Below are 27,268 nucleotides of genomic sequence, written 5' to 3'. Positions count from 1 at the left end.
AGAGCTCCCCTGTGACAGCAATCCCACTTCTGGGCATTTACCCAAATGATCACAAACAAGAAATATTTTTCAGTAGGAATGCTAGACAATAGATTTTGCCATTTTATAGAAAAAGCTATTTTGATTTATTGTGTAAGAATCTAGCCCTTGTCCTAGTTCAGAAGCTCTCACTTCCAATGCAAAAGGATTTCCCTCTAAAACATTTTCAACTATGCAGCTCTGGTGGTGACTGATGCAACCATTTCTCTCAGGGACCTGTCTTTGCTGGGCATAGCCAGCATAGCCTCTGCTCATTTTTGCTGTAATGTTGTAGCATTCTCCTGAGCCCTGAGCCTGCAGCACATTGTCCTTTAAAGTTGACAGTAATGCTTTCCCATTCATCAATGGACTTTCAGCAAAATGTGGCCTAAATGTTGCTCTCTCAAGAGATACAAGAAAGATTTTATTTGGCTATGTCTATAGAATGTCGAAAACAAGTAAAGCAGAAGAAATAATCTGAGAAAGAATTGCCATTTTCACAGCAGTAATAATAATGCCTTAAGTGAAGGAACTGGGTCTGGTGAATGAAGTGTCTCATCAGTAAGCCTGCTGGGAAATAGGATTAAATAGAAAGTGTTGTGGCAAAAAGGTTATTACCATAGCAAAGTTGCTTTTATACCTTTTAAACATTAATCATGGGAAATAGTTTGAGAGTAGAAAGTAAATTTATTACTCATGCCTGAGATTAAGTGACATGAATTTTTAGTGGAGTTAAAATATTTGAAGGAGAGACAAATTGCAGACAATCTCAACTCACAATGGATTTGCTTTTAACTCTTGATGTGCTATTACCATCCTGACATTGTGATGGGTGTAGTCTAGAGTAGAGGCAGGTGGGATAAGGATGAAACTGTAGAGCTGAAGGTGGGTAAAGATAGTAGACTAGACGTAGGGAAGAGATAGAGTTATGTTGCTACTTCTGCCCATACAGAAAATGTAGGATGTGGCTGCATACAGGCCTACAAGAGGTTGAGCTCAGCATAGACCACGCTTGCATTGAAGATTCAGGGGTGAGCACCAGAGAACAAGATCAAGGGCCAGGCGCAAGGGATCCAGACTCAGGATGTGGGATTGAAGAAGCAACAGTATAAATCCTGGCTTCTTTGACCCCATAAAGGATACAAGGAACAGAAAGCTGTACCTGGCTTGTAGAGGATCCCATAGATGTGTAGGTACCACATAGCAACCAGTCTCGTGTTATTGCCTCTGACAATAACATGTATGAGTGAAAAGACTTTTGTTTAATACAAATGATCACATTTGTTGCATCTAATTATGGTTTGTTTTGGATGCAGTTAAGTAAATAGCAATAATAATAATAATCATTATAATTGTAATATAGTAATAATAGCAATAGTCAACAGCATTAAGAAAATGGAGATTAGCCAGGCACCAGTAGCTCATACTTGTAATCCTAGCTACTCAAGAAGTACTCATATTCAAAGCCAACTGGGGCAGGAAAGTGTGTGAGACTCTTATCTCCAATAAACCACCAGAAAACCGGAAGTGGCACTATGGCTTAAGTGGTAGAGCTCTCACTTTGAGCTGAACAGCTTAGGGACAGGACCCAGGCCCAGAGTTCAAGCCCATGACCAAAAAAAAAAAAAAGGACATTCTAAGAATGCTTGTTGCAGGATCAGGAAGAAGTTTCATTGTGTAAATTTAGTATCAAAGAAAGAATAATTTCTCCAAATTGCTTAAGGCTTGCAGGATTCTGAGGTACAAGACAGGGTTGACTGACCACATGAAAGAAAATCTTTTTTTGACTCACTTCCAATACCTAAAATGACACATTTTAAAAAACAAATTTTAACAGTTATTTAACTACTCCCCATCAGTTTTCTCTTATTTCATAAGAGAAATAATATATATTGTACATATTGTGACAATAGTCTTATTTGCATGAGCCATGACACCTTTTTTCTATAAAATGGAAGAATGCTGAATTCAGAAACTTAAAAGAATTCAGAAAAATTAAAAGAGAATTCCATGACTCCATGGAGCATACAGGGAAAATATTATTATTTACAAAGTTAAATAGTGATGAAGATTTTGAAAACTTGTGTTTCTGTCAATGGGTGGATACGGGACACAGTTGTATAGTGCTATGGCTGTCTGAAATTATGTTTTTTATATGAAAATCATGATTATCTTTAAGTATTTGTACAGAGGGGTTTCAATTTACCAATAATATTCATTTTATTTTTTTAATTTTTTTAATAATTTTTTTGTGAAAATACTGAATAGCATTCATTTTCTAAAGACCTGTTTTGACTGAGAAGTCTCAACTCAGTAGGACCAGGCATTACAGTGAAACCTGCCGCCTTGCACTCATTCCAAGTCTGTATCATTTAAAGCCATCTTGTCCAATTCTGTCACTTTCCAGTTACTGTCACTTAGTAAAAATAAATTAAAGTACTGTTTTACACCGTCAACTTTACATTTGACCCCAGTTCATTCCTTCATGTCTTTCGATGGATCTTTCTACATAGTGTGGGTCACTTGTAGCCCAGATGTACCAGGGAGGGTATGGGCTTTGTAGGGTGGCACATAGCCTGCCATCTTACCTTTATATGCCTCCTGCTTTTAGGCACTAGTTCTATAGCTAGGAGTAGGAAAGAGGAGAGAATTCTCCAGTATAGTAAGGATGAGTCTGACCTCTATTGTTGAGTCCTCCTTGCTGCTCAGACTCACCATGACCAGCTTTCAGCTTACTCTCTGGGATAAAGGCCCACAGTCCCATTACCGCCAGGACACATTGGGTAGAGCCTTAACCTTCACAGTTCTTTTGTGAAGCAGACAGGTAAGACCACTTTATCTTCCTTCTTTCTAGCTACATTTCCTTGCCAAATTTTGAGTATGTAGATTTCCAGTTGTCTTTCTACTGCTACTTTTTCCAAGGGCATCATGTCCGCTTTTGAGACAATCACCCATGGGTAGATGGAATTATCAGGTACCTTCATCTTACAGAAAGGAAGACAAAAAGAAAGTGCAGAGAAAATCAACTTAAAACTTTCCCCAAAAGATTCTTCCCTCTCTCACCTACCTCATTTTCATATTCTTGATGAAGGTAAGGAAACTGCCTATCTTCTTTTTCTACCTTTCAGGATAGAACGAATAAGACCAACTTCAAATTGGCCCTGAATATTTTAGGTTTTTCTTCTCAAGGCATCATATTTGCAATACTTTCTTTTTGTTATGTGAAAGATAAGGGAAGAAGACAGAGCATACATCATTTTTCCAGTGATACAGAAGTTTACTTTACACTATTGTTCTAAGTTATTGAGAACAGAGTGACAAAAATGTTTAGGAACTTGGGCTGGAGGTATGACTGGTAAATCATCTGCCTAGCAAGTATGATGGCCTAACTTCATACCCCAGTACAACCAAAAAAAGGGGGGTGGGGGCGATAGTTAATTTATACAAAGTCATACACCTCGTAAGGGACAGAGTAAAAATTTAAACCTCAGCAGACAGATGTGTTGGTTTTGTTGTTGTTGCTACTGTTGTTGTTGGGGTTTTTGTGTTTTTTTTGTCTACTTGAAAAAACAAACTAGAAAACCACAACTCTGGGTGTGTCCTTGAGGTTGTTTCCAGAGCTAATTAGATCTTGAAGGTTCTCTCTAATGAGTCATTTAATCCATTGTAAGGCTTTAAAGTTCAAATGGAGTTTGGGATGGGGTGGAACTGTGGAAGAGGATGCCTGGTCAGGGAAAGTAGATCACTAGGTGCCTGTTTGGCAGGAGGGGGGCTAAATCTTGCCCTGGCCAGCTTCCTGTTATGGCTCCCCCACTATTTCCTGTCCACTATGATGTGAGCTGTTCTGCTTTGCGCTGCCCACTCTGCCATGATGGACTGAACAATTAGAAACATGAGTCCTCTATTAAGTGGTTTCTTCAGGATGTTGGTTTACAGTACCAAAAAAAAAAAAACCCCACTAACTGTTGCCAACGGAGTCTGTGCTCTGGAAACTGCCTCTTGAGGCTGGTAAGATGCAATGCCTGGTTATAATCTGTGGAAGCAGAATTCTGAGATGTTAGGCTATAGATCTCAGAGGACAAACCTGGAATTGTCCTTGTACAATAACAATTCTAACTCTCACTACAATGAAATCTCCTTAAAATCACTAGGCACCAGTTCCTTATACCTGTAATCCTATCTAACTGGGAGGTTGGGAATGTGAGAATTGCAGTTTGAAGTTAGTCCAGGCAATAGAGTTCATGAGACTACTTCTGAGCAGACAGGTAAATGCAATGCTATGCACTTGGCATCCCATGCTAAGGGGGAGGTTATATTGTAGAATCATGGTGCTAGGCTAGTCTGTGCGGAAAAGTCTGCAAGACTCTGCCTCCACAGAAAGGAAGCTGATGAAGTGGTCCATGTCTGTGACCCTGGCTGTGACAAGAAGCTAAATAGTAGGTGAACTGCTGGGTGCTGGTGGCTCACGCCTATAATCCTAACTACAGGAGGCTGAGATCTGAGCATGGGGTTTGAAGCCAGACCAGGCAGAAAAGTCCCTGAGAGACATTTTATCTCCAATTAACTATTCAAAAACCAGAAGTGGAGCTGTGGCTCAAAGTGGTAGAACACTAGCCATGAGCAAAACAGCTTAAGGACAGTGCCTAGGCCCTGCTTTCAAGCCCCACAACCACACACACAAAAAAGTAGGTGAATCATGGATCTGCTATGTGCCTTAGCAGAAAGAGAAACCTTATCCTAAAAATAACAAATGAAAAGCAGGATCAAGGGATAGCTTGGACTAGGCAAGGTCAAAGCCCTCAGTTCCAACCTCTAGTACTGACAAAGGGGGAAAAAAAGAACAAATAAAAACCAGGGTGAGCCATGCACTGGTGGCTCACACCTGTAATTCTAGCTACCCTGGAGGCTGAGATCTGAAAATTGCAGTTCAGAGCCAGCCTAGGAGGAAAGTTTGTGAGATTCTTATCTGCAATTAACCACCAGAAAACTGAAGTGACACGTGGCTCAGTGATAGAGCACTAGCCTTGAGCAAAAAAGCTCAGGGACAGTGCACACACCCTGAGTTGAAGCCCCAGGACAGGCAAAAAAGACAAAAGAAACAAAACACACCATGGTGTCAGCTATAAAACTATAGAGGTCAGAGACCTCAGGAATAGTAAGATTTTAGCAAGTTTAACTTTATCCTATCTAAGTAAAAAAACATATAGGTTCCAAAGTTAATTTTCCTCTTGAAGAAACTTGAATCAATGTATAATTACATGGTCGGTACACATTTGTATATAAATTCACATTTTTATTGAAAAAATTATTATTATAGTGCACTTTCCCTTTGTGAGCAAGCTAACCAAAATGGTTACTTTATGAAGAATTATATAATTGAGTGGCTATTGAGCTGTTTTGTTTTTCAATCTAGGGCATGTAAAAGTAATCAATAGTGCATTTATTAGAAGACCAGAGAAATTCTGTTAAAAGTGATGAAGACATATTAGTAGTAGATGAAAGCAAGATGTAAACAAATGAGTAATTTTATACATTTTTATGATGTATCACATTTTGCTACACTTTCACAATTTAGAGTAAATTTCACAGAATTCTAAAACTACTTATTGGTAAAATACTGGCACATTTATTTAAGTTTGTGTGTATGTCATGAATGTGTGTGTGTGAGTCATTAGGTTTGTGTGTCTTTCCTGAGCTTTTATGCTCAAGGCTAGTGCTCTACCACTTTAACCACGGCTTCATTTCTGGCCTTTTTGGCAGTTAATTGGAGATAAGAGTCTCTTGGACTTTCTGCCTGACTGGCTTTGAACAATGATCCTCTGATCTCAGCCTCCTGAGTACCTAGGATTACAGGCATGAACCACTGTAAACTGGCTCACATTCAGTTAAAGTTTTGGTTGTTAAAACTGCATTAAATTCCTTGACCATACATTGCATTGTTTGTATTGAAATGTTGACTGGTTGTAGCTGATAGTGTATTTCAAATGCATGTCTCCATTCTACAACAGAAATGACCATGGATACTGTGGTAAAAATATTGATCTTAAGATTTTGCCAATAGAAAAAAAACCAAGCTGAGCCTTGGTGCTAATTCCTATAATCCTACCTACTCAGAAAGCTGAGATCTGAGGATTGAAGTTTGAAGCCCACTGGGCAGAAAATTTCCTGAAACTGCCTCCTGGAGGCATGGCTTGAGTTGTACAGCACTAGTGGTAAGTAAAAGTGCTGAGTGAGATTGTATGGTACCTGGGAAAGAAGGAAGGAAGGAAGGAAGGGAGGGAGGGAGGGAGGGAAGGAAGGAAGGAAGGAAGGAAGAAGGAAGGAAGGAAGGAAAAAGGTAGGAAGGAAGGAAGAAGGAAGGAAGGAAGGAAGGAAGGAAAGGGAAGAGAAGGGAAGGGAAGAGAAGAGAAGGGAAGGAACTGGAGGAAGGAAGGAAGGAAGGAAAGATGCCTTGAGCTGAAGAGCTCAGGGACAGTGCCCAAGCCCAGAGTTCAAGCCCCATCACCGACCAAAAAAAAAAAATCACATAGTAAAAAACAGCTGCAACTTGACTAAAAATTCTATAAAAGTAAATGTTTTAATGTATCTAAGAAAAGATCAAATATGATCTTAAACTAAACAAATATTTTTTGTGTGTGGAAGGAGGAGAGAAAAGGACAGAAGGTAGGGAATTGGAAAGGAGTTCAGATTTAGGGCCTTTGCTTACCAGGCAGGCACTCTATTGCTAACACATGCCATATATGGACATAGATAATTATATGCATACATTATATATAGTATATAGTGAATATATAGTAGTATATATTGTATAAATTGTTTCATGTTTCTGCAATTTCTAAAAAAGAAAATAGAGACTCACTGGACCCTTAGGAAATAAGCTTTTGTGGAGGAATATATGTTTGTTTCCCTCTTTAAGAGAGACACAACCAGCCTCATTCCTGTAGTGATTCATTACTTACTAGGCCAGATTTCATTGCTTCTATACCAATACTATGGTGGTGAGTAGTAGTAAATATTTTAGCTCAGGAAACCTCGCAACCTATTCGGTGTTGTTGGCATCTCTAAAAGTTCATGGACTTTGCTCAGAAAAGCATACACAGTGACCCTCTTAAAGTGAGAAACATTTCATTCATTTACTCCTAGAAATTAAGCAAGTTGTATTGGCTAATTTGAGACAAGAAAAAAAAAACACATAGACATCAAAAAAAAAAAGGCTTTGGGACTCTGAAGAAGTTTACTATATGCTGTAGATGTAATCAAACAATAGTGATTCACACAGCTGTTAACTCTTCATATTTTCTTTTATTATTTTATTTCATTTTCTTTCTTTTTTATTTTCCATTGCTGGGTTTGAACTTGAGCCCCTTGAGCCTGCTGAAGTAAATTTGCCCTACGTTTGTTTCTCAGACAAGGTCTCATGGTTTTGCTTGGGCTAAGTCTCTGACCAAGGTCCTTCATTTCTGCCTCCCAAGTAGGCACCACTGCACCCAGCCAGATATTATCTTCTTTATAAAGTAATACAGGCACAATTGAGAACTGAAGAATTTACAGAAATCTTGGGACACAGTTTCTGTAAATTTTATTACTTTTAAAAATAAGAATAATGGTTGCATTTATTGTGTCTCACCCCCTGGGTGTTCCATATACATTAAGGACTCACAAACAAGTATGTGAGGAAGATGTTAACCATCTTTTGAAGATGAAGTAAATGCAACACAGGGAAGAAACTCTTGTCCAAATCCAAGAGATAGTTTGAAAGCACCATAACATATGCGTGATGCATGTTACACATAAGTGAAACAACTCTGTTTTGCTCCTTCAAATTGGAAAGACAAGTGACTCTTGCTGTTCATATTTTGACACTGATAAATTAATGACTGACATCTAGGCTCAAGTCTATATGCCAGCCTCATGAGTTCTAAGATTTGTCCACAAATCTCAAATATGATACTTATTTACAGAATGAGAAGATTTTTTAATCTAGAACATTTTTTAAAATTCTGAACTTTGAAATTTAATTAGCATTTTTACATTTACAAAATGAAACAAATCTTCCTGAAAGTTAAAAATAACAGAAAATAAGAAAATTAAGGAGAAATAAGTGAATGTCATCTCTATAGAGAATATATGTAAGTATCCTTAATATTAGGAGAAATAAGTAAATGGATTATATCATCTCTGTAGAGAATATATGTAAGCATCCTTAATTTTAGGAGATGTGTTGATTTATCCATCTCTGCTCTAAAGTTATTTTGTACTATAGTAGCTGCAAAAAGAAAATACAAGTCATAAACTGCATTATATTTTCTAATAATATACACAGTCGTGTAATGTTATCTGCAAGTCTTTTCCTTAAGCTGTACTTAAGATATTTTCAAACATAAAATTACAGGTGTGGTCTTCTAAGCCAGTGGCTTTTCTTTGATTCTGAGAAAATGTGCTTTGAACTGGCTTTCTTCTGAACATTCAAACATTTCATAAGCAAGCTAAATATGTGCCGCTATGAGACAAAATCATTGCAAGTGCTTTCTAACTGCAGGGAAATGTGAGTTTGAACTTGTGTCACTTAGGAAGATAATCTTACCTGTTAAAGTTTAAAGGTTCTTCAGTTACATTATTTATTTTGCACACAAATATACCTCCTGTGTGTATGTGTGTGTGTTTACCTTGTGTGTATGTGTGCTTACCTTCTTTGTATGTGCATATGTTTGTGTGTGTGCTAGTATTAGACAGTGTATGTTTGTGTGTGTGCTAGTACTAGGCAGTGAACACAGGACCTTATGATCTTGCCTTGCCTCTTTTGTTCAGGGCTGGGTACTGTACTACTTGAGCCACACCTTCACTAATGGCTTCTCGCTGCTATTTGGAGAGAAGAGTCTGTCAGATTTACCTGCACAGGGTGGCTTCAAACTTTGATTTTCAGATCTCCATCTCCTAAGTAGCTACGATGAAGCCACCAGTGCCTGGCTAACAAATATACTTTTGAAAAGACACAACATAGTTTTCCCTCGCAAACTAGAAATAAGCTCACCCTAGTTAGGAGCAGCCCCTTGTTTTAGACACCGCCACAGGAGTGGTCACTGTGACTGCTAAGGACCATATGGAATTTTTCTTCTCACAAATGTCCCTCTATTCAACAAAACACCACTGCCTGGCTTCTTAGAAAATAACTAAGTATTTCTCCACAAAACATTTCCCACAGTCTCCCCTAATAATCGGTCCTTATGGAACCCACCATGAGAGGAAAACAGTGGAACCTATTTTCTTTTCTCTTAGAATAAATCAAGTTGTATTGTTATAGAATTGATAAAGAGAAAAGGCTTCTCAGCGTGGCTTCCTAAGCAGGGCTTCTGCTCTTGAGATTCTTCACTCAGAGAAGTTGTAGCAGTGCAGACTTCCTGCATGCCAATGCTTCTCTGAGCTGACCCCATCCTGCTTATTTAAAGCAAACTTTACAAAAGACTCAGAGATACAAATGGGTGATACACAGGAAGTGACAGGTGTCTTGATTACCTACTTTAAAGAATAGAGTTTACCTGTCATAATTTTGGAAGCCCCTCTGGGGTTGGGCTGCCTGCCAAGTTCACAAGTTTATCTTCACCTGACTGAGTCTGTCTTGTTTCTCCCTTGCTTTCCAGGAGCATTTTCAGATGTGTCTGTGCTCCCAGATTTCCAAGCAGAGAAGAGGGAGGCCCAGAGAGAAACTGGTATTTCCTCTCCTTCATGCTTTGGTTTCTTCTTCTAGGTTCTGGATTATTGACAGCAGAAATATGAACACGGTCAGAGGAATGCTCCCTCATCTTGTGCCTTGTTAAAGGCATTCCTAATTCTCTGAACATACTTTACAAAACTTTAGCACAGATAGGAAAGACATAGAGTATCAGGAAGACAATTTTGCTCTGTAGAACAAATGTAAACAGTATCATTGCTTAGAAACTATTAAAGTATCGCATGACCAGTTTAACCTATGTAATGAGTATTCAAATATTTGCATTATTAAAACTGCTTGTAGGAGGGAAAAGGCTTCTGAATACTTAAAATATTAAAATACAACTACTAGTGTAATCAATTATTTAATATATAAATAATAATAGGAAAGGAATTTTCATTCACAACTACATACCTACCACCTATACTCTATTCTCAACTTATTGCTCCTAATTTGAAATCTTTGAATATAACTAGGAACAAAAATAAGCATGATATGTAACTATGGTATAGTTTCATTAGAAACCTTTAAAAAACAAACTACATATTTAATAATTTTGAATAACTGATATATTTTTAGCATACTTATTGAAATAGTTTCTAAATCATACTAGTTTCAACTTATTGATTATTATGTATTGAAAGTTAAATTATTGATTGATTAAGCTACAAGAAAGAATGATCAAACATGTAATAATGCCATTGTCCAAAACAAGGCTTTGGTAATTTATGCAAAAATCATTGTAAGGTATTTATTAGAGATGGTCCTATTGATAATTGTCAGCCCATGGACTTAATTCAGCTTTTAAGTTCAATCAATAAGTCAATACAAAAATGATTTTTAATAAATTGACATTTAGGAATTGAAAAAAATCCTGTTAAAGTCTACATTTACATCCTTTCTGAACAACTAGAAAATTTGGATGAATCAGACTAGCCAAATTTTGTGGGGGTTCGAACCCAGACCATAACTAGACTGCTTTCTACAGCACTTGCTGGCCATGGGAAGTCTTTGACTTTGTCCTTGGTCTAGAAGACTCTTCCTATCCTGCTGCATCTTCCAGATTTATCAGATTCAGTTGCATCAAAACAAAGATGTTTCAGACAATTGTCCCAAAATTTCTCCTGACCCTGTGGCAAAGTATTCAAGGGCTGTACATTCTGGTCTTTTCCTTTCCTAATAGTCTACTACCCTTCACTGGGAACCATTGTCCTGATCAAGTGGGTCTACTTGTTCTCACATTATAGATGGTGCATTTATACTTCTCCATTTTCTGCTACTCTCTATTCTCTCTCAAATTCCTTCCATGACATTAATGCATGAATACCAAAGCACAGTTTTGGAGCCTAAGTAAAATCTGAAATCTCAATTCCCTTTCCACAGAAGAGTCAAGATGGTAATTATCTTTCCTCACTATAGACTAACTTATGTTGACTTGTCTGATTTTCAAATTACCAAATATGTACTATTTTAGGTTATGATTGAGGTTTATCTTAATTAGGGTATAACTAAGTCTTGTTTGGTTGAAATATCACATATATGTGGTACAACTTCTTAAAATGGTTATTCCAAAATGCTTTATATAACTAACATCCTCTGAGATATGGATGTTTGTATTTGTATTTGAAATTTAATTAGGTACATGACAGATATGTGTATTTAAAATACTGATTTGTTTGAGGTATGAAATTATTTGACACTCTAGAGCCTGAGTGTAATCAAATATTTGACTTTCTTGTTTAATGTATTTTCTCCATAATCATTGTGACATAGCTTGGTTTTTAATAGTTCTCACCGTTAAAAAATTCAAGAGGAGGGCTGGGAAGGTCGCTCAGCGGTAGAGCGCTTGCCTTGCATGCATGAGGCCCTGGGTTTGATTGCTCAGCACCACATAAGCAGAAAAAAAAAAGCCGGAAGTGGCGCTGTGGTTTAAGTGGTAGAGTACTAGCCTTGAGGTAAAGAGCTGAGGGACAGTGCCCAGGCCCAGAGTTCAGGCCGGACCCCCCAAAAAAAATTCAAGAGGAACTATGGAGTACCAGGGTATATCTTTATTAATATTTTGCTTCATATACCAATTATAAGAAAAGCATTTTGTTGGACACAACAGCTCACACCTGTAACCCTAGCTTCTTATTAGGCTGAGATTGAAGGATCTTGATTTAAAGCCAGCCTAAGAAGGCAAATCTGAAAGAACCTTATCTCTAGTTAGCCAGCATAAACCTGAAGGTGGAGGTGTGGCTCAAGCAGTAGAGCACTAGACTTGAGTCATAGAAAAACAAGTCAAGGGCTGGGAAGTTGGCTCAGTGGTAGAGTGCTTGCCTTGCATGCCTGAGGCCCTGTGTTTGATTCCTTAGTACCAAATAAGCAGAAAAAAAGCCGGAAGTAGTGCTGTAGCTCAAGTGGTAGGGGGCTGAAAGACAGCGCCCAGGCCCAGAGTTCAGCCCCCACTACTGACAAAAAAAGAAAAGAAAAGGAAAACAAGTCAAGCCAGGAACAGGTGGCTCACACCTGTAATCCGAGCTACTCAGGAGGCTGAGATCTGAGGATCATGGTTCAAAGCCAGCTAGGGCAGAAAAGGCTAGGGCAGAAAAAGTCCCCGTGAGACTCCAACTAAACACTCAAAAACCAGACGTGGAGCAGTGGCTTGAAATGGTAGTCTTGAACAAAAATTGCTCATAGACAGCAAGTGTCCAGGCCCTGAGTTCAAGCCCCATGACTGAAGTAGGGTGGAGGGAGTAAAGTGCAAGGCCCTGAGTTCAAGCCCCAAGAAGAACATCAAAACAAAACAAAGATTATTTCCAAAAGGTAGTATGTTGTTAAATTTTAGGTGAACAGAATTAAATATGAAGATTATGTTCCCAGTGAAAGATGACTTTCAAAATATTACAACAGAAAAAGTGTATGCAGCTCATTAGGATGACAGTTGCTGAGGATTAACTTACTCAAAAAAAACCAGATGCTTACATTTAGAATATGTTTCATTGAAAATATGGGTTAGCAGTCTCTTTTTTTGTTCACTGAAACCTGGGTTCTTTCCTCTCAAAGCTTATACCTGGATGTAGATAAAATAGCCCGGAGAGAGGCTGAGGCTGCCTTGATGTTATAAGGCCTTCCTCTAGTTTTCTCCCATGCTTATTTCAACATCTGAGAGAATATAGCCAACTACCAAACAAAAAGAACTGCAAGAGTGTGTCAACATACCTATTCCATAAGGCTCATGTCAAACTATTTTCACATTTAATAGTTTAAATGCATTGCCAGTAATTCTAGACAGGATTTACAACACAATAACATCTTCACATTGTTCCCCTGGAGGGAAATTTTAATTGTTTTAAAAGACAGAAACAATTGCATGCTTATAAATATATTCATTTGAATGTGTGTAAGTCTGGTTATTTAGTACAGCTATGTCAGCAAGAGCTGGAGAGATAAGTTGTGTATTGCCTTTAAGAAGAGTAGCAGGAAAACAATTTAATGTTGACACTGTAAATCTCTCAACAAAGAACTGCAATAGAGGACTACCAACAGTGGGTAGCATTTAAATTTATAGTGTCAGTCTATCAAGCATTTTTAAAATGCCTGGAAATTTTTTTACTGGACTCATATTTTTCATAATATTTCTTACTTTGTCAAAAAGAGCTGAGTACCCGTGGCTTGTGCCCATAACCCTAGCTACTCAGAGACTGAGATCTGAGGCTCATGGTTCAAAACCTGCCTGAGAAGAAAAGTCATGATACTCTTCTTACCCAAAACCACCAAAAAGCCAGAAGCAGACCTGTGGTTCAAGTAATAGAGTGCCAGCCTTGAGCAAAAAGTACCTAAGCAGGCCCTAAGTTCAAGACCCATTATTGGTGTGTACATGAGTGTGCACGCGTGCACACAAACACACACACACACACACACACACACACACACACACACACACACACACACCAGAAAGAGAAATGAGACAATTCTGTCCTTGTGACATAAACTTATGTGCTTTCCCCACATATTAGCCTCACTTGTTTGGGCTAGGTTAGCTGTTCATTTATCCATATTTATATGCAACAAACTACTTGGAGCCTGTCTTTTTAAGATAATGAGTACATTTCTTATCAAGCATTGTAGTCTCCTCCTTTGTTTCCCCTTCCCATCCCTTCCTATCCTCCCCCCATCCCCCAACCAATCCTCCTCCCCCCCCCCCCAAAGTGGTAAAGTTCGTTTTCAACATAACGACTTGTACATCTCATTGTTGCAATGGGTCCACCTGTATCCCTATTTAAACGATTTGTTTTTTCCCTTCCCCTCCACAAATTATACCAACATGAAATACAGTGAAAGCAGAGGTAGAGGGACATACAAAGCAACAAGAAATAATCTTATAAATGTGTTAGAAACAATCACATGAATAATCTTATAAATGTGTTAGAAACAATCACATGAAAGAAAAAAACATTTGAATACATATCTTAGGGTTCATTTCCCTAACATCAACTTGGAGCCTGTCTTTTTATCACTTCTTTCCTTGCTCTCTCCTTTTTATTCCCTCTCCCTGCATTTTTCTTTCAAGACAGTTTTGCTATCAGAAGGATTCAAAAGAGAAGAAAGTTCATTATTTTTAAAAGGATCTCACCATCTAATTAGAAACACACATTTTAATCAAGCAGACTCTGGGATGAAAGTTCAAGTACATATAATCTGTTGAGGGGTGGTGTCAGGGGAAGCAGGACCCATCAGTGAGAGAATAAATGGGTAACTGGATTTCCTGCAAGAGTGGCAACATTGAGTGATTTAAGCAACAGAAGTTCTTGTTTCACAGAGTGGATACTAGAATTCAGAAATGAAGGTGTCAGGACCATGCTGTCTTTGAGAAGCTGGCAAGAGAACAGCTCTACCCACTTCCCTAGCTTCTGTGGCCTTTGAAATCCCTTGGCTTGTGGACACATCACTCCAGCCTTTGCCTCTCTTCCCTTTTTAAAGCCTGGCAGCTTTGTTCTGTTTGTGTTTCCCTCCATGACTACATTTCTCCTTATTATATGTTGTAGTGGATTAGGGCTGCCTTCAGGGATGTCATTTTGATTTGATTTCTCTATAAAGACTGCATCCAATGAAGATGTCATTTTTGAACTAGTTGGGGGTTAGAATACCAGCACATCTTCTTTGGGGAAAACAAGTGAACCCATAACAACAGGTATAAGAAAATAATAGAATATGTACAAGTTAATTCCAGTGAAAGTAAAACCCACTGAGAATATCCCACTAAAGGTGGAGATCCATACATATATTTATACAGCCTCCTGTCAGTCATGGAGGAAAAAAATATGAATTTCCTGACTTCATATTATATACTTTAAGCAAAATAGGCTTCAGTGGTTAGAGAAAGCTGTCAGGCAATGAAATACAAGTAGTGGGAGTTGGACATTGTGGCCTGCGCTGAATTTAGAGGCAGGAAGTAGGGAGGGACGCCAACAAGCAGCATCTGTGCAACACTGGCAACAACAAGTGATAAACCAAGTCACCCAACTCCATGGAGGCAACACAAAGTGAGTTAAACACAGAAAGAACAGATAGGAACCAGATTAGAACTCTGGGAACATTTGAAGGAGCTGAGAAATGTTGGCAAGCCGTATCAAGCTAACCAAAGAAGCAACAGGGCCCAAGGGCTGACAAAACAGGAACTAGTACCCATGTGATAGAACAGAGAAGGAACTTGCATCTACCACAGTGATGTCTTCCTGCCGTAGGCCGGGGAGTTTCATGTAGCTGTGTCTTTGCTCTAGGTGGAAGTTCACATTTTTAGTGTAGATTTTAATGACTTGGCCACTGCTTATTTCTCAAAACACATCCCCATATTTGTACTGATTTTATGTGTAACATCTCAGGTCTGGAACATTTTTGTAGGATTGCATCATAAAGTCTTACACTCCAAATAGATTTAACACAAGAACTTAATTTTCTTAGTGTTCTTCAAGGTAAACATGCAAGATGAATGTATACCAGAGCTGGTCCCTTTGCCTTGTCAACCTCTGTCTTCCCCTTTATCTCTCTCTTTCTCTATTGTCCATGTCCAAGTCTTCTTTTCTTACGTGACTTTAGTCATATTGGATTAAGGTCTAACATACTGATCTGCTTTTAATTGGATTGCTTCTGAAAAGATCCTAGCTGCAAAGATGGTTGTACACTAAGGTATGTTGGAGTTTCCAACATATGAAATTTTGTGGGAACATGAGACTCTGAGCTTCAATGTCAAGCTCAAATGCTCAACGAATAACCTCTCAAACATCTAGCCCCATTCACAGCTTTTCTGGCTTCTCAGGACAGTGTTTATTTGTTTCTCCATCAAGCAGATGTCTACCTGGCATATTCCTCCAATGTGACTTCTTCATGCTTCCTCTACCTTGCTTACTCTGTCAAAGACCCAGTAATTCCTGCGATTGCACAAACCATACCTGTTTCGTGTAACTTGTTAAATATGTTTACAAGTCTCTAAATGAGAACGTAAGAGAGCAGGGTTTCCAGGAGTCACCTGCAATAACTATTACCTCCAAATGGCCCTGGACACATAGGAAGCTTGTCAAGTAGCTGAAAGAAAGGGGAGGCTGAGGGAGAAATGAAACAGAGGTAAAGGAAGAGGAAGAAAATAATGGGAAAGAATGTACAGAGAAAGATGGGGAAAGAGGAGGGAAAGGAAAGAGGGAAATGGGGAAAGGAAGGAAGGAAGGAAGGAAGGAAGGAAGGAAGGAAGGAAGGAAGGAAGGAAGGAAGGAAGGAAGGAAGGAAGGAAGGGACGAGAGAGACAGGGAGGGAGAGAAGAAGAGAGGGAGGGAGGAATGAAGTGGGATGGGGAAGGAATGGAAAGTGGGAGGGAGTAAGGGAAGGAGAGAAAGCAAGAAAGGAAGATAAGGATGGTTTAAATGAAGGGGAGTAGGTGTGCTTATTTTTTCTAGGAAGCTGGGAATGCAAGGTTATGACACAGTTCCCATCTCAGCTGCATCCATTAACTTGACCAAGTGATTTAGTCTCACTAAGCTTCATTTGGCAAATGAAAGAACTGACCTTTTTCATTTCTATGATGACAAAAGTTTAATGATGAAGTTGTGAAAACTTTTGTTTTCTTCCAGCATCCAAAAATGATTTTAATATTTGGTTTGGACAGGTTTGGATTCTGAAGGTTCTCCTAGAAGTTTCTTGTACAAATCCAGGTATGAGGTTCTGTTTGAAAGGAAGTGAGGTGATGATTTTAATTTGGGTTCTGGTTTGGATATTTCATGTTTGGGTTATATTACTGCTTCCACAAGCTAAATGCTTTTGGCAGACACGTATTTGCTGAAATATAACCATTGTGTACATTATCTAATACTACAATCACCTTTTACAAAAATAGCATTATGCCAGGTGCTGGTGGCTCGTGCCTGTAATCCTAGCTACTCAGGAGGCTGAGATCTGAGGATTGTGGTTCAAAGCCAGCCTGGGCAGGAAAGTCCATGAGACTCTTCTATCCAATTAACTACCAGAAAACTGGAAGTGGCATTGTAGCTCAAGCAGTAGAGCACTAACCTTGAGCTGAAGAGCACAGGGACAGTGCACAAGTCCAGAGTTCAAGCCCCACAACTGACCCTCCCCCCAAAAAATATATATAGCCTTAATTTTTAATTTTAGTGTTTTGAAGAAAGCAGTAGTATGCAAACATTTATTCTGAAATATCTGCTTAGAGAAGCTACAATTTGATGGAGGTCATAGGATGACAGGACACACAACTTTGGAGGAAATGAGAGCAAGGATCGTTCTGAAGGAAACATAGCTTGACATTTGAAGAACAATTAATGTAAGATCAATGCTGGAAAATCTGGGTCCAGATTAGGTGATACTAGCACATTGTGGTGGAGAGAGGAGCAGGTAAAGGAGAGAGAAAGAGTAGGAAGAAAAGAGATAAAGGAGGAAGATGATGGGGAAGAAGTTAATTTGGTAGTGAAGGAAGGACATTTTGATTGAACAAACACTATGGGAACCCCAAAGGGAAGGTTTCTGGAGAACATTTGTAAAAGCAGAGTGGTTCAAAGGAGGGAGCCTTTGTAGGGCCAGTAAGTGAGAGAGCATGGTTTTGAACTTTAGGCTACTAATGACTCACCTAACTAGCCCTTCTTTTCTGAAACATTCTTCTGCTTGCAGCTGGGCTCTGAACTTGTTCATGGTCCCTGCTTTTGCTGTCTCTGGCTCTGTCATCTTGTACCCTTCCAAAGCAACAGTATTTCCTCAACAGATAGCATTAGCCCTGCATTCTTTCAGCAAAACACTCAACATTCTTGTCATTTGTCATCTTTATGAAATGGGTGCTTCTAAAAGTTGTTTTCTGGGAAAATGGAGGTGGAGACAGTAACTCAAATGACCGAATGGAATCTGCAAAATCAAAGTAGAAATACACTGTACATGAACACAGAAAAAAATCTACTTGCATCATTGGTTTCACTGATAGTGATATGGTTAGTTATTAATCATCTATGATTAGAAAACAGCCCGGTGACAAAGATCCCTAGAAGTCATTAATGGTAATGGCAGTGGAAGAGTCATTGGATCTGAATTGGTCTTTCCCCTAACCCTAGCGTGAGAATTATTTTACCGTATCTCAATAACTACCAAACTCTTACTAAAAGGCATCTTTTTGTCACACCCAAGATTGCCAGTCAATTGGTAGAAGAAGGAAATATGAAATATTGAGTGATCATGTCCTATTAAAATTTACTAAAATCTAATGTGAAAATAGGATTGAGCCAGGCATTTGTGGTTTATGACTGTAATTCTGTTAGGAAGCAGAAATCTGAAGATTGCAGTTTGGAACCAGCTCAGTTAGAAAAGTCTGTGAAATTCTTGTCAACAATTAAGCAGCAAAAAACTGAAAAGGGAAGCATGGCTCAAATGGTAGAGTCCAGCCTTGAGTGAAAAAAGCCCAGCAAGAGCCCGAGGTTCTGAGCTTATACTGAAACAAAAAGAAAAAGGGGAAAAATAAAGGAAAAGCAGAGAGAGAGAGAGAGAATTGGCACTATCTGATTTTACTAATAAAATTTCAAGAGTTCCTTCAACTTTAACATTTCAATAGTAAAAATCTTAGTTTTTAAAAAATGTTTAATCTTTTCATTATCTTTATTGTTTCTTCATCTTTTATAGAAAAAGAAACAAGGTATTCTAAGTACCTCCAAAATGTTGGCAATAATCCTCATAACAATAATAACAACTTTTATTAATCTGTTACCTTACTGCAGATAGTTTATCAGGAATTTTATCTGTTTTATTTCAATTAATGCTCGTAGTAACCACATGAGAAAGACTTGATTATCTCCACTTTTTATCCGACACTTTCTTTACATAAGGCATACAGAAATCTTTGGCAGTTTTTTTTTTTTTTAATAAAGAAGCAACTTTATTGAGAAGGTTCCTACACTGACCGGCCAGGGCCACAGCACAGGCTCGGGAGCTGATACTGCAACCCCGAGCGGCCCACATACTTAGGTTTTTAAAGGCAAAATTCACAAGGTCAAGCCTGGTCACGCAGGTGACCAATGAGATTGTCACACACCCAAAAGATTGCACAGTCATACCTGACCACACGCAGGTGGCCCTTTGGCAGTTTTTCACAAAAGGGTTGGAGCCAAAACTCAAAGTTCGAGCTCTGGAACCAGGTAAGACATTTATTTACAGTTGTTAGAAAATAAGCATTTGATATATTGGAATCACAAATGATGTTAAGAAAGAAATAACAGAATAAGAAGCAGAGGAAAGAAAATACTAGGTGCTGGGCTGGGAATATGGCTTAGTTGGTAGAGTGCTTGCCTTGCATACATGAAGCCCTGGGTTCCATTCCTCAGTACCACATAAACAGAAAAAGCCAGAAGTGGTGCTAGCCTTGAGAAAAAAAAAGAGAGAAAAGAAAAAAGAAGCTCAGGAACAGTGCCCAGGCCCTGAGTTCAAACCCCATGACTAGCAAAAAAATAGAGAGAAGCTGATGATCCAACTGAATTTGTATTGTGTTGGGAATGCTCCATGATTATATAATGTACAAGCAATGGTTTCATTTCATTCAATGCATTCTCTAAAGTGGTTTTACATAGACAGGTGAAAGACATTCAGAAACTCAGATTTAGCCAGTTCTTTTTCTTGAAACACTTAAATATGGCCACGAGACATAGGAGTGTGCTAATTGACTCATTATTATTGCCACCTTGCATATTTATAGCTTTCAATATTCTCTTTAAATCTGTAGCTAGCCAAGAATTATATATATATATATATATATATATATATATATATATATATATATATATTCTTTAATTTGCTTCCTTTCCTTCCTTTCGTTCCAGGTTTATCTCTGGCACATAGACTTACATTGTCTGTGACTTGATGAAATGTTTTGTTGCATTTTACTGACTGGAAAACCAGGCTCAACTTTTTAAGGCCATTCATTATTATAATTAATGCTGTGCAGGAGTCTCAGTCAATAACCAAGATTGTTTTGACATCAGGAATTTTTGGATGTTTTTTTTTGACTGCACTTAAAATTATCCCCTCAGCCAATTTAGATGTGAGTCCAGCTATTTATAAAGAAACTATTTAGCTTCTTTTTCTCCTTTGTTTTTATTGTAATCTTCTCTTGTGCTTAGAAGCAAATCATTTAGCTTCTCCAAGCCTGTTTTCTCTCTTGTAAATAGAGATAATAATAGTTCTTACATCTTAGAACAATATGAACATCAGACAGGCCTTTCGTGTATATCTTTAACTGATTTCTTGATGTTCCAATAATTACAAATAACAGCTTATTTAACATCTGCATAAAGATACCCAGGGGCATTGCAAACCTAACAGGTCCTAGGCTCTACTCTTGCATTCTCTTCTGCAAATAAATCCCTCCCTTGACTTTTTAGTATCTGTAACTTTACCCAAATGTTGGAGTCAAGTATGCATATGTGAAATACACTGATGAAACCCTCTAATGCAGTGGATGTTCCACACCCAGATTTTTGCTGGAGATAAAGATTTTCCTGCCCCAGCTAACTTCTAACTTGGATCCTCAGCTCTTAGCATCCTGAGTAACTAGGATTATAGGCATGAGCTACTGGTGCACGGCTAAAAAGACCAACAGGTAGTTTGGTTGATCTCACTGAGAGGCAAGTAACCTTTTCTCTTACTACATAAGAGTCATGCCTAGAAGAAGACAGAAAATCTCAGAGGGCATAGAACCATTTTTTTGATCTCTGGTGTCTAGCATTCTAGAACCAAACTGAATGTTCTAATATCTACTGTTATTCTACTATGTGCCATCTGCCTCCCTAATCACTGCCAAGATACCCGCCCTCAATTCTTTCTTCTTTTTAGTTTGTAGCTTTTTTATTAACTTTTCATTTACAGGATATCGGTGGTTGTTATACAAACCAAGTTGAAATCATTTTTCTCATAGAAATTCACCATGCTTAACCACTGATACATAAAACCCTCCTTTTCTTCTTAGTCACTAATTGTTGGTGTGCTTAGCTGTCTTCTGAAGCAGAAAACTGTTGTGTGAGATAGCAATAAAGCGGGGCAAAGTGGAAGAGTGGGGAAAGCAAATGAGAGAGAGAGATCATTCAATGCAATGAGAAGACTGAAGGGAGAAGGCCAGACTTGCAACAGTCTTGTCAGAGGTGGACAAGAAAATACAATGTCTTGAGATCAATTGATGAGGTGCCAGGAACTAGTGGAATGGCTGAAAGAGATTGCAGTGAAGCAAGCAGAGGAAGAGTAGTTGGGGCTGCAGCAGAAGGTGAGATGTTTGGAATAATGCAATTAATACCAGACATCGGAAGCTAACAATGGTTGTCATAGCTAAAGACACGAATGCAGTATTGGCTTGCTATATGGAAGCATGAATTTAATGCTGCATCAAATTGGGTAGAGGGGAGAATGAGGAGCTGGACCTAATTTTCCTGCTGCTGATTTTTTTTACTGCTCTAAGAAATTCCAGAGGCACCTAGGTGCTTTGTGCTGTTAATGCTGAGTGGAAGAGGAATCTAAAATAGCCACAGCTTCTGTCATAGCATTGCAAAAGGAAAAAGCAGCTCAAGGCCCTAAACAATCAGAGAATTTGAAGACCATAAATTACATGGCCAGTTTCTCTAATAGAGGTTTGGCTGGTGTGTGGAGCCTGTAAGGACAGACTAAAGTGCTTGTGATAAAGATCATAATCAAATTCCTTGAGAAGTTTTCACTCTGCAGATTTAAGGCTGCAGAAATGAATACACACACACACACACACACACACACACACACACATCTTAGGCTTTGTCAGAATGATGCAATGGTTTTTATTTCTTTTCCCGTTTGCAACTAGTGCTTTGTATTCCGAGCATGAGCATTAATATAGCCCACTCTGCAATCTGTGTCTAACTCTCAAAACCTTTTTCCCCGATGCTCTTGAAAGATGCTCTCCCTTTTTTTTCTCCCAGTATCTTTGAGCATGGGTATAATCACATGATTTTCATTTTTACCAGTAAGCTGGAGCACAGGGTTGACATTTTTAGATTAGATCAAGAGAGCAGTCCGAACCCATCTGATCCACCCAAGCTTTCTTGGCTTTGATTTTCATCCATGTTTGATTTAAATTTGGCTTCAGTTGTATGATGGGGTGAGGTGGGAGTGGAGATTGCTCAAAATAGCAATATGAATTAATGTGCCCTGGAAAATATGTACTGCTATCATGTCAGAAATTACTGTATATGTTTGTTGTTTGTTTATTTGCCGTTTGCTTGGTTTTGTGTTTGTACTAGGCTTGAACTCAGAGCCTCAAGCTCTCTCACATGGCTTTTTCACTCAAGCTGGTATTCTACCACTTGAGCCACACCTCCACCTCTGTTTTTTTCTGGTTAATTGGAGACAAGATTCTCAGACTTTCCTGGTTGGGCTGGCTTCAAACTGTTATCTTCCTATCTCAGCCTCTGGAGTAGCTAGGACTACAGGTATGAGCCACCAGCACCCAGCTTCTGTATATGTTTTAATTTGACAAATCATTTTTATTTATCAAAATGCCCATCTTCTCCTTTATCACCATATATGTAATTATTTTATATTAATTTATTTAATGAATATAGTTGAATAACTAGTACATGCAAGACAAGATTTTGAGTCCTGAGAAATACCATGTAAAACTTCATATACCAAGAAAATTCTTGGATCATTTTATAAAATAGGTAAATCAAAAGTATACAAAATGGAAAATAGGTTTTTTATGTCATATATTAATTAACATTTATTGATCTTAATAACAGTATTATTGCTAAGGAATTTATGGGTGAGTGGAAGAAGTTCACTTGTAATAAGTATAAGTGAATTTAAACCAAATAGAACTCTACAATGAAGTATAGGAATACATGTATAAAAGTACATTCTTGTTCAATATTATATTTCTATTACTCAGTCATGAAAAACAATATAGATGTTCTTCCAAGGAAATTTAGACAATTCTTGTTAACACAAAATCCATCTTAAAACTTATGGATAAGAGGCATCAAAGGCAATCATTTTATGATATACATGCCCAAGAGTCTCCCTAACCGCTGAACCACTGAATTTTTTGAAGGCTGGTCCCCAGTATTTATATTTGTAATGCTTCTCAGTCCATTTTATTGATCATCCCTTATTCTGAAGGATGCATGTATGCTGAGGAGTTGTGACAAAGGTTTTGGCATACACATTGCTTTGGATAATGATTTATATTTGAGTCACCAAAGTGTGGCTCAAGGGCCATATCCAGCCCACTACCTGTTTTTGGACAGCTTGTAAATGGTCAAAGAAAATCAAAAGAAGTATAACACTTTGCAATAGGAAAACTACATTAAATTTAACTGTCAGTGTGTATAAGTACGTATATATTTTCAGAACACAGCTGTCTTCATTTGTTTCAGATGGACAGTACAATGGCAGGTTGAATAGTCAGATCAGAAACTGTATAGGATGCACAGCCTAAAATATTTACTATGCTGGCTTTAACAGAAAATGTACACTGATCACTGGTGGCTCATGCCTATATTCCCAACTACTCAGGAGGCTGAAATCTGAGGATAGAGGTTCAAAGCCAGCCTTGAGTAGGAAAGCCTGTGAGATTCTTATCTCTCCAATTAACCACCCAAAAATGCCAGAAATGGAATTGTTGCTCAAATGGTAGAGTACCAGCCTTGAGCAAAAAAACTAAGGGACAGCATCCAGGTTCTAGCACAATAAACAGACACAAACAAAGAAACAAAAAACAAACAAAAAAGTTTGCATATCTCTGAAATGAGGAGAGAAGATTCTTTATTTACACAAGATAGGAATCTCTGAGTAATAAGTTAAACAAATTCATCGCATTCCAAGGTTCTGGTCAGATTGAAGGAACAGACCTGTAGAAGAAGATCATTTGTAACAGGTAAGAGAGAAAAATCTACCTGATAGTCTAAATAATACAGGAACCCAATTATGAGTAATTTAGCTTCTGAAAATGTAGAGGTTTTTAGTGGACAGTAAATTCAAATAGGTGTCAATGATGTGATTATGACTAACAACAACAACAACAACAAAAACCTAAGGTGATAGGGACCTATAAATAAGAATGTAGTATATAAAAAGGAAGGATAAGAATACTCCTAAATAATTGATTCAGATTTAAACTGTCCTACTTTCATAGTAGAATAGATATCTGAAGTCATTTCAGGGAGAGCTATTAGGATGGCGAAGGCATATAAAATCATGCCAAATGATAAATGACTTCGCCTGGGGAAAAGGAGACTTGGAGGGGACACAGCAGAGAGCAAATTGCAAGTCTTTGCATGAATTTCCTATGAAAAAAGGATTCCGTTTATTCTGGACAAGCCAAAAGGTAAAGTCTATGATGAAGGTGGAGAGCGTCCACATAACAGGTTCAACATAAAAGAATGCCTACACTAAATCTGGTGAATATGGAATTTTAAACCTCACCAAGGCATCCTTTATCTCCCTGGGAAGTGTTTGCAAAGTCTGGAACAACGCTGGTCAGAATGTTGCTGAAAGGACTGAGTATTTGTTAGGATACATTTCATCCATTATTCATTCAACAAGAAAGGAACACCTACTATGGGAAGCCACTGTGCAAAGCAAGACAGAAAGAAGCTCACAACGTTGAATGTAAATATGATACTTGTCCTTAAGGAGCTGCTAGGTCTGTAACACAAAAGTTAATGTCAGCTTTTGTCTCTAATAACTTTATCTCTGGATGACTAAGCTGTTAAGATATTACTGAAAATTTCTTGGGCTTTCTCCAACTTAAAAGGCTCCCCAACATTCATTCATTCAACAAATCCATATTACTTGGTGCCAGGGGCTCACACTTGTAATTCTAGCTACTCAGGAGCTTGAGATCTGAGGATCAGAAGCCAGTGAGAGCAAAACAAACAGTCCACCAGGCACTTATCTCCAGTTAACTACCAAAAAGCCAGAAGTAAAGGTGTAGCTCAAATGTTAGTGTGCTAACCAGCCTTGAGCAAAAAAAGTTAAGGGCCAAGCCATGAATTCAAGCCCCATTATCATCCCCAAAACAAAGCAAATGCATATTAAACTTGTACACTATTCTAGCTTTTGGGGGTATATCAGTGAGGAAAACAGCAAAACAGGCAGAGCTGTCATGCTGATGAAATATAATCCAAACATACTTTTTGTTTTTCTCAGGTTGTCCAGTAAGTGTAAGATAGCATTTATTGTTTTACAAACTTTTGGAGCTCTCTAAAGGGCATTTGAGAACCCTGTCTATGGAGAAAATGATCTTGAATACTCACCAGTGTCTCTTTAAACCTCTGCTTCTTTTGTGAGCAACATTTGTATTTCTGTCATGGAGTCCATTTTTGTTTTTGTTTTTGTTTTTTAGCACCTGCAAAATTTACACTGGAAATCATCCTTTGTGTCCTAGCTGTTGTCATTCTTAAATGTCTCTTTCTGTATGAATCTGCACTGGTTTTTCATACAAATAAAATGCAAATCACATCCTTGCCAGTACTGAGCACTTATCTCAATGAAATCAGAACAGATACTTGAAGGTTAAGACTGAGATTCATTGCCTAGCACAATAAAGAGAAAAACACTGAATGCAACATGAATTTGCTACTGAGCTGAATTCAAATATAAGCCCCAAAACACAGTAGAGATGAAAACATTCCTCATGCCAAAAAATGAGGGTTTTTAAAAATCTCTCTACCACCTATTAGATGTAATGCTCAGTCATTTTGTCTTTCACAAGAAATTTAACACTGAGCACCAGATGACTTCTAACTATTGAAAATTTGCCATATTTAATTTCATAAAAGAAAACATGTTAACTTCAGATTCCAAGTCAAATGACTGTCCAAATCAGTGATCCATCAAGCTAAACCCAGTGTTCTGCTAATAACTAAAGACCTGATTTCCTTTACCCTGCTCTTATGTGTGCGATCCACTTGTCTGGACAATAATCCTCTCAAGTTAACTCCATTAACTTGATCAAAACTTGGAAAAAAGAATAAAACAATAAAGTAAAACTCTTCCCAAAACTATACAAAAATTACCTTCTGTAGTTTAAAAGTATTTTATGTCTTTAAGGACTTAAAATGACCACATATATTACTATATCATGAATTTGTTAACAATTTTGATAACTTTTCAACACAATCCATTCTCTCTCTAAGTCTATGTATTTCATGATATGTGCTTAGACGCACTAATCTGGAAGCTATATCTATCTAATATCTTAATTTTCTTAATTAGTAAGAGTGGTTTTTATAGGATCCTACTATGAAAGTATTTTTAGACTAGATTTTTTAAATAGCCATCCAAATAGAAAATAAAGACATAAAACATTTCTCCAAGAACAAAACAGGGGTATGAACATGGCTATAATGGTATATCGATGGTTGGGAAAGAATAGGATTTTTTTGCTTGCTTGATGGGTTTGTTTGTTTGTTTGGCAGTACCAGATTTGAGCTAAGAGCTTTACATTGCTTAGCTTGCTTGCTCTGATGGTACTCAACCAACTTGAGTGACACCTCTAACCATAATTTTTGCTAATTATTCTTCTTGTTGTTTTTATCTTTAGGTAGTTGTACAAAGATAAAATCTCATGGACTTTTCTATCTAGGGTAGTTTTGTATTTTGATCTTCCTGAGTAACTAGGATTTCAGGTAATACATTTCTGTCTTGAAAATGAATTTTTCTAGTCACTTAGTTCATTGTCACTTTGTAACCTCTCAGTTCACTGTAATTATATATGACCTATATTTTGGTAATTTTAAATATTCACTGGCAAACTGTATTTAATAAATTATTATTCATTATGGCTTAAGAAAATTTTAAATTACACTAAATACTGCTGTGACTTACTAAGCAATTTTACATGTTCTGAACACAGTGCTAAACCCTTTAGCTTATTTCATTTAGACAACAGTACTCTTGAATAGAAAATCTTATCCTCCTTTTACAAATAATGAAACACTGTACATAAGCCAATTCAAGTTTCCATAACTAAATAGTATACACTGGATGTTTTTAACCACAAGAATC

At 37.8% G+C, this 27,268-nt stretch overlaps 1 protein-coding gene across 6 annotated transcripts in view; it reads left to right on the top strand.

Moving 5' to 3' along the window:
* Rims1 (regulating synaptic membrane exocytosis 1) overlaps window positions 1-27,268 on the top strand; it is a 504,676-nt gene that overhangs the window by 154,807 nt on the left and 322,601 nt on the right. For 5 of the 6 annotated variants that reach the window (XM_042687082.1, XM_042687081.1, XM_042687080.1 and 2 more), the window contains exon 3: window positions 9,657-9,725. The exons of the other annotated variant lie outside the window; for it this stretch is intronic. In XM_042687082.1, the coding sequence (XP_042543016.1) occupies window positions 9,657-9,725 (69 nt within the window). The remainder of the gene's footprint in view (window positions 1-9,656; window positions 9,726-27,268) is intronic. 6 annotated transcript variants of the gene reach the window in all.

Source organism: Dipodomys spectabilis, unplaced genomic scaffold (genome assembly GCF_019054845.1).
Source record: "Dipodomys spectabilis isolate Male_0828 unplaced genomic scaffold, ASM1905484v1 ptg000102l, whole genome shotgun sequence".
Taxonomy (NCBI): Eukaryota; Metazoa; Chordata; class Mammalia; order Rodentia; family Heteromyidae; genus Dipodomys; species Dipodomys spectabilis.
This window is presented reverse-complemented; position numbering and strand designations above follow the sequence as displayed.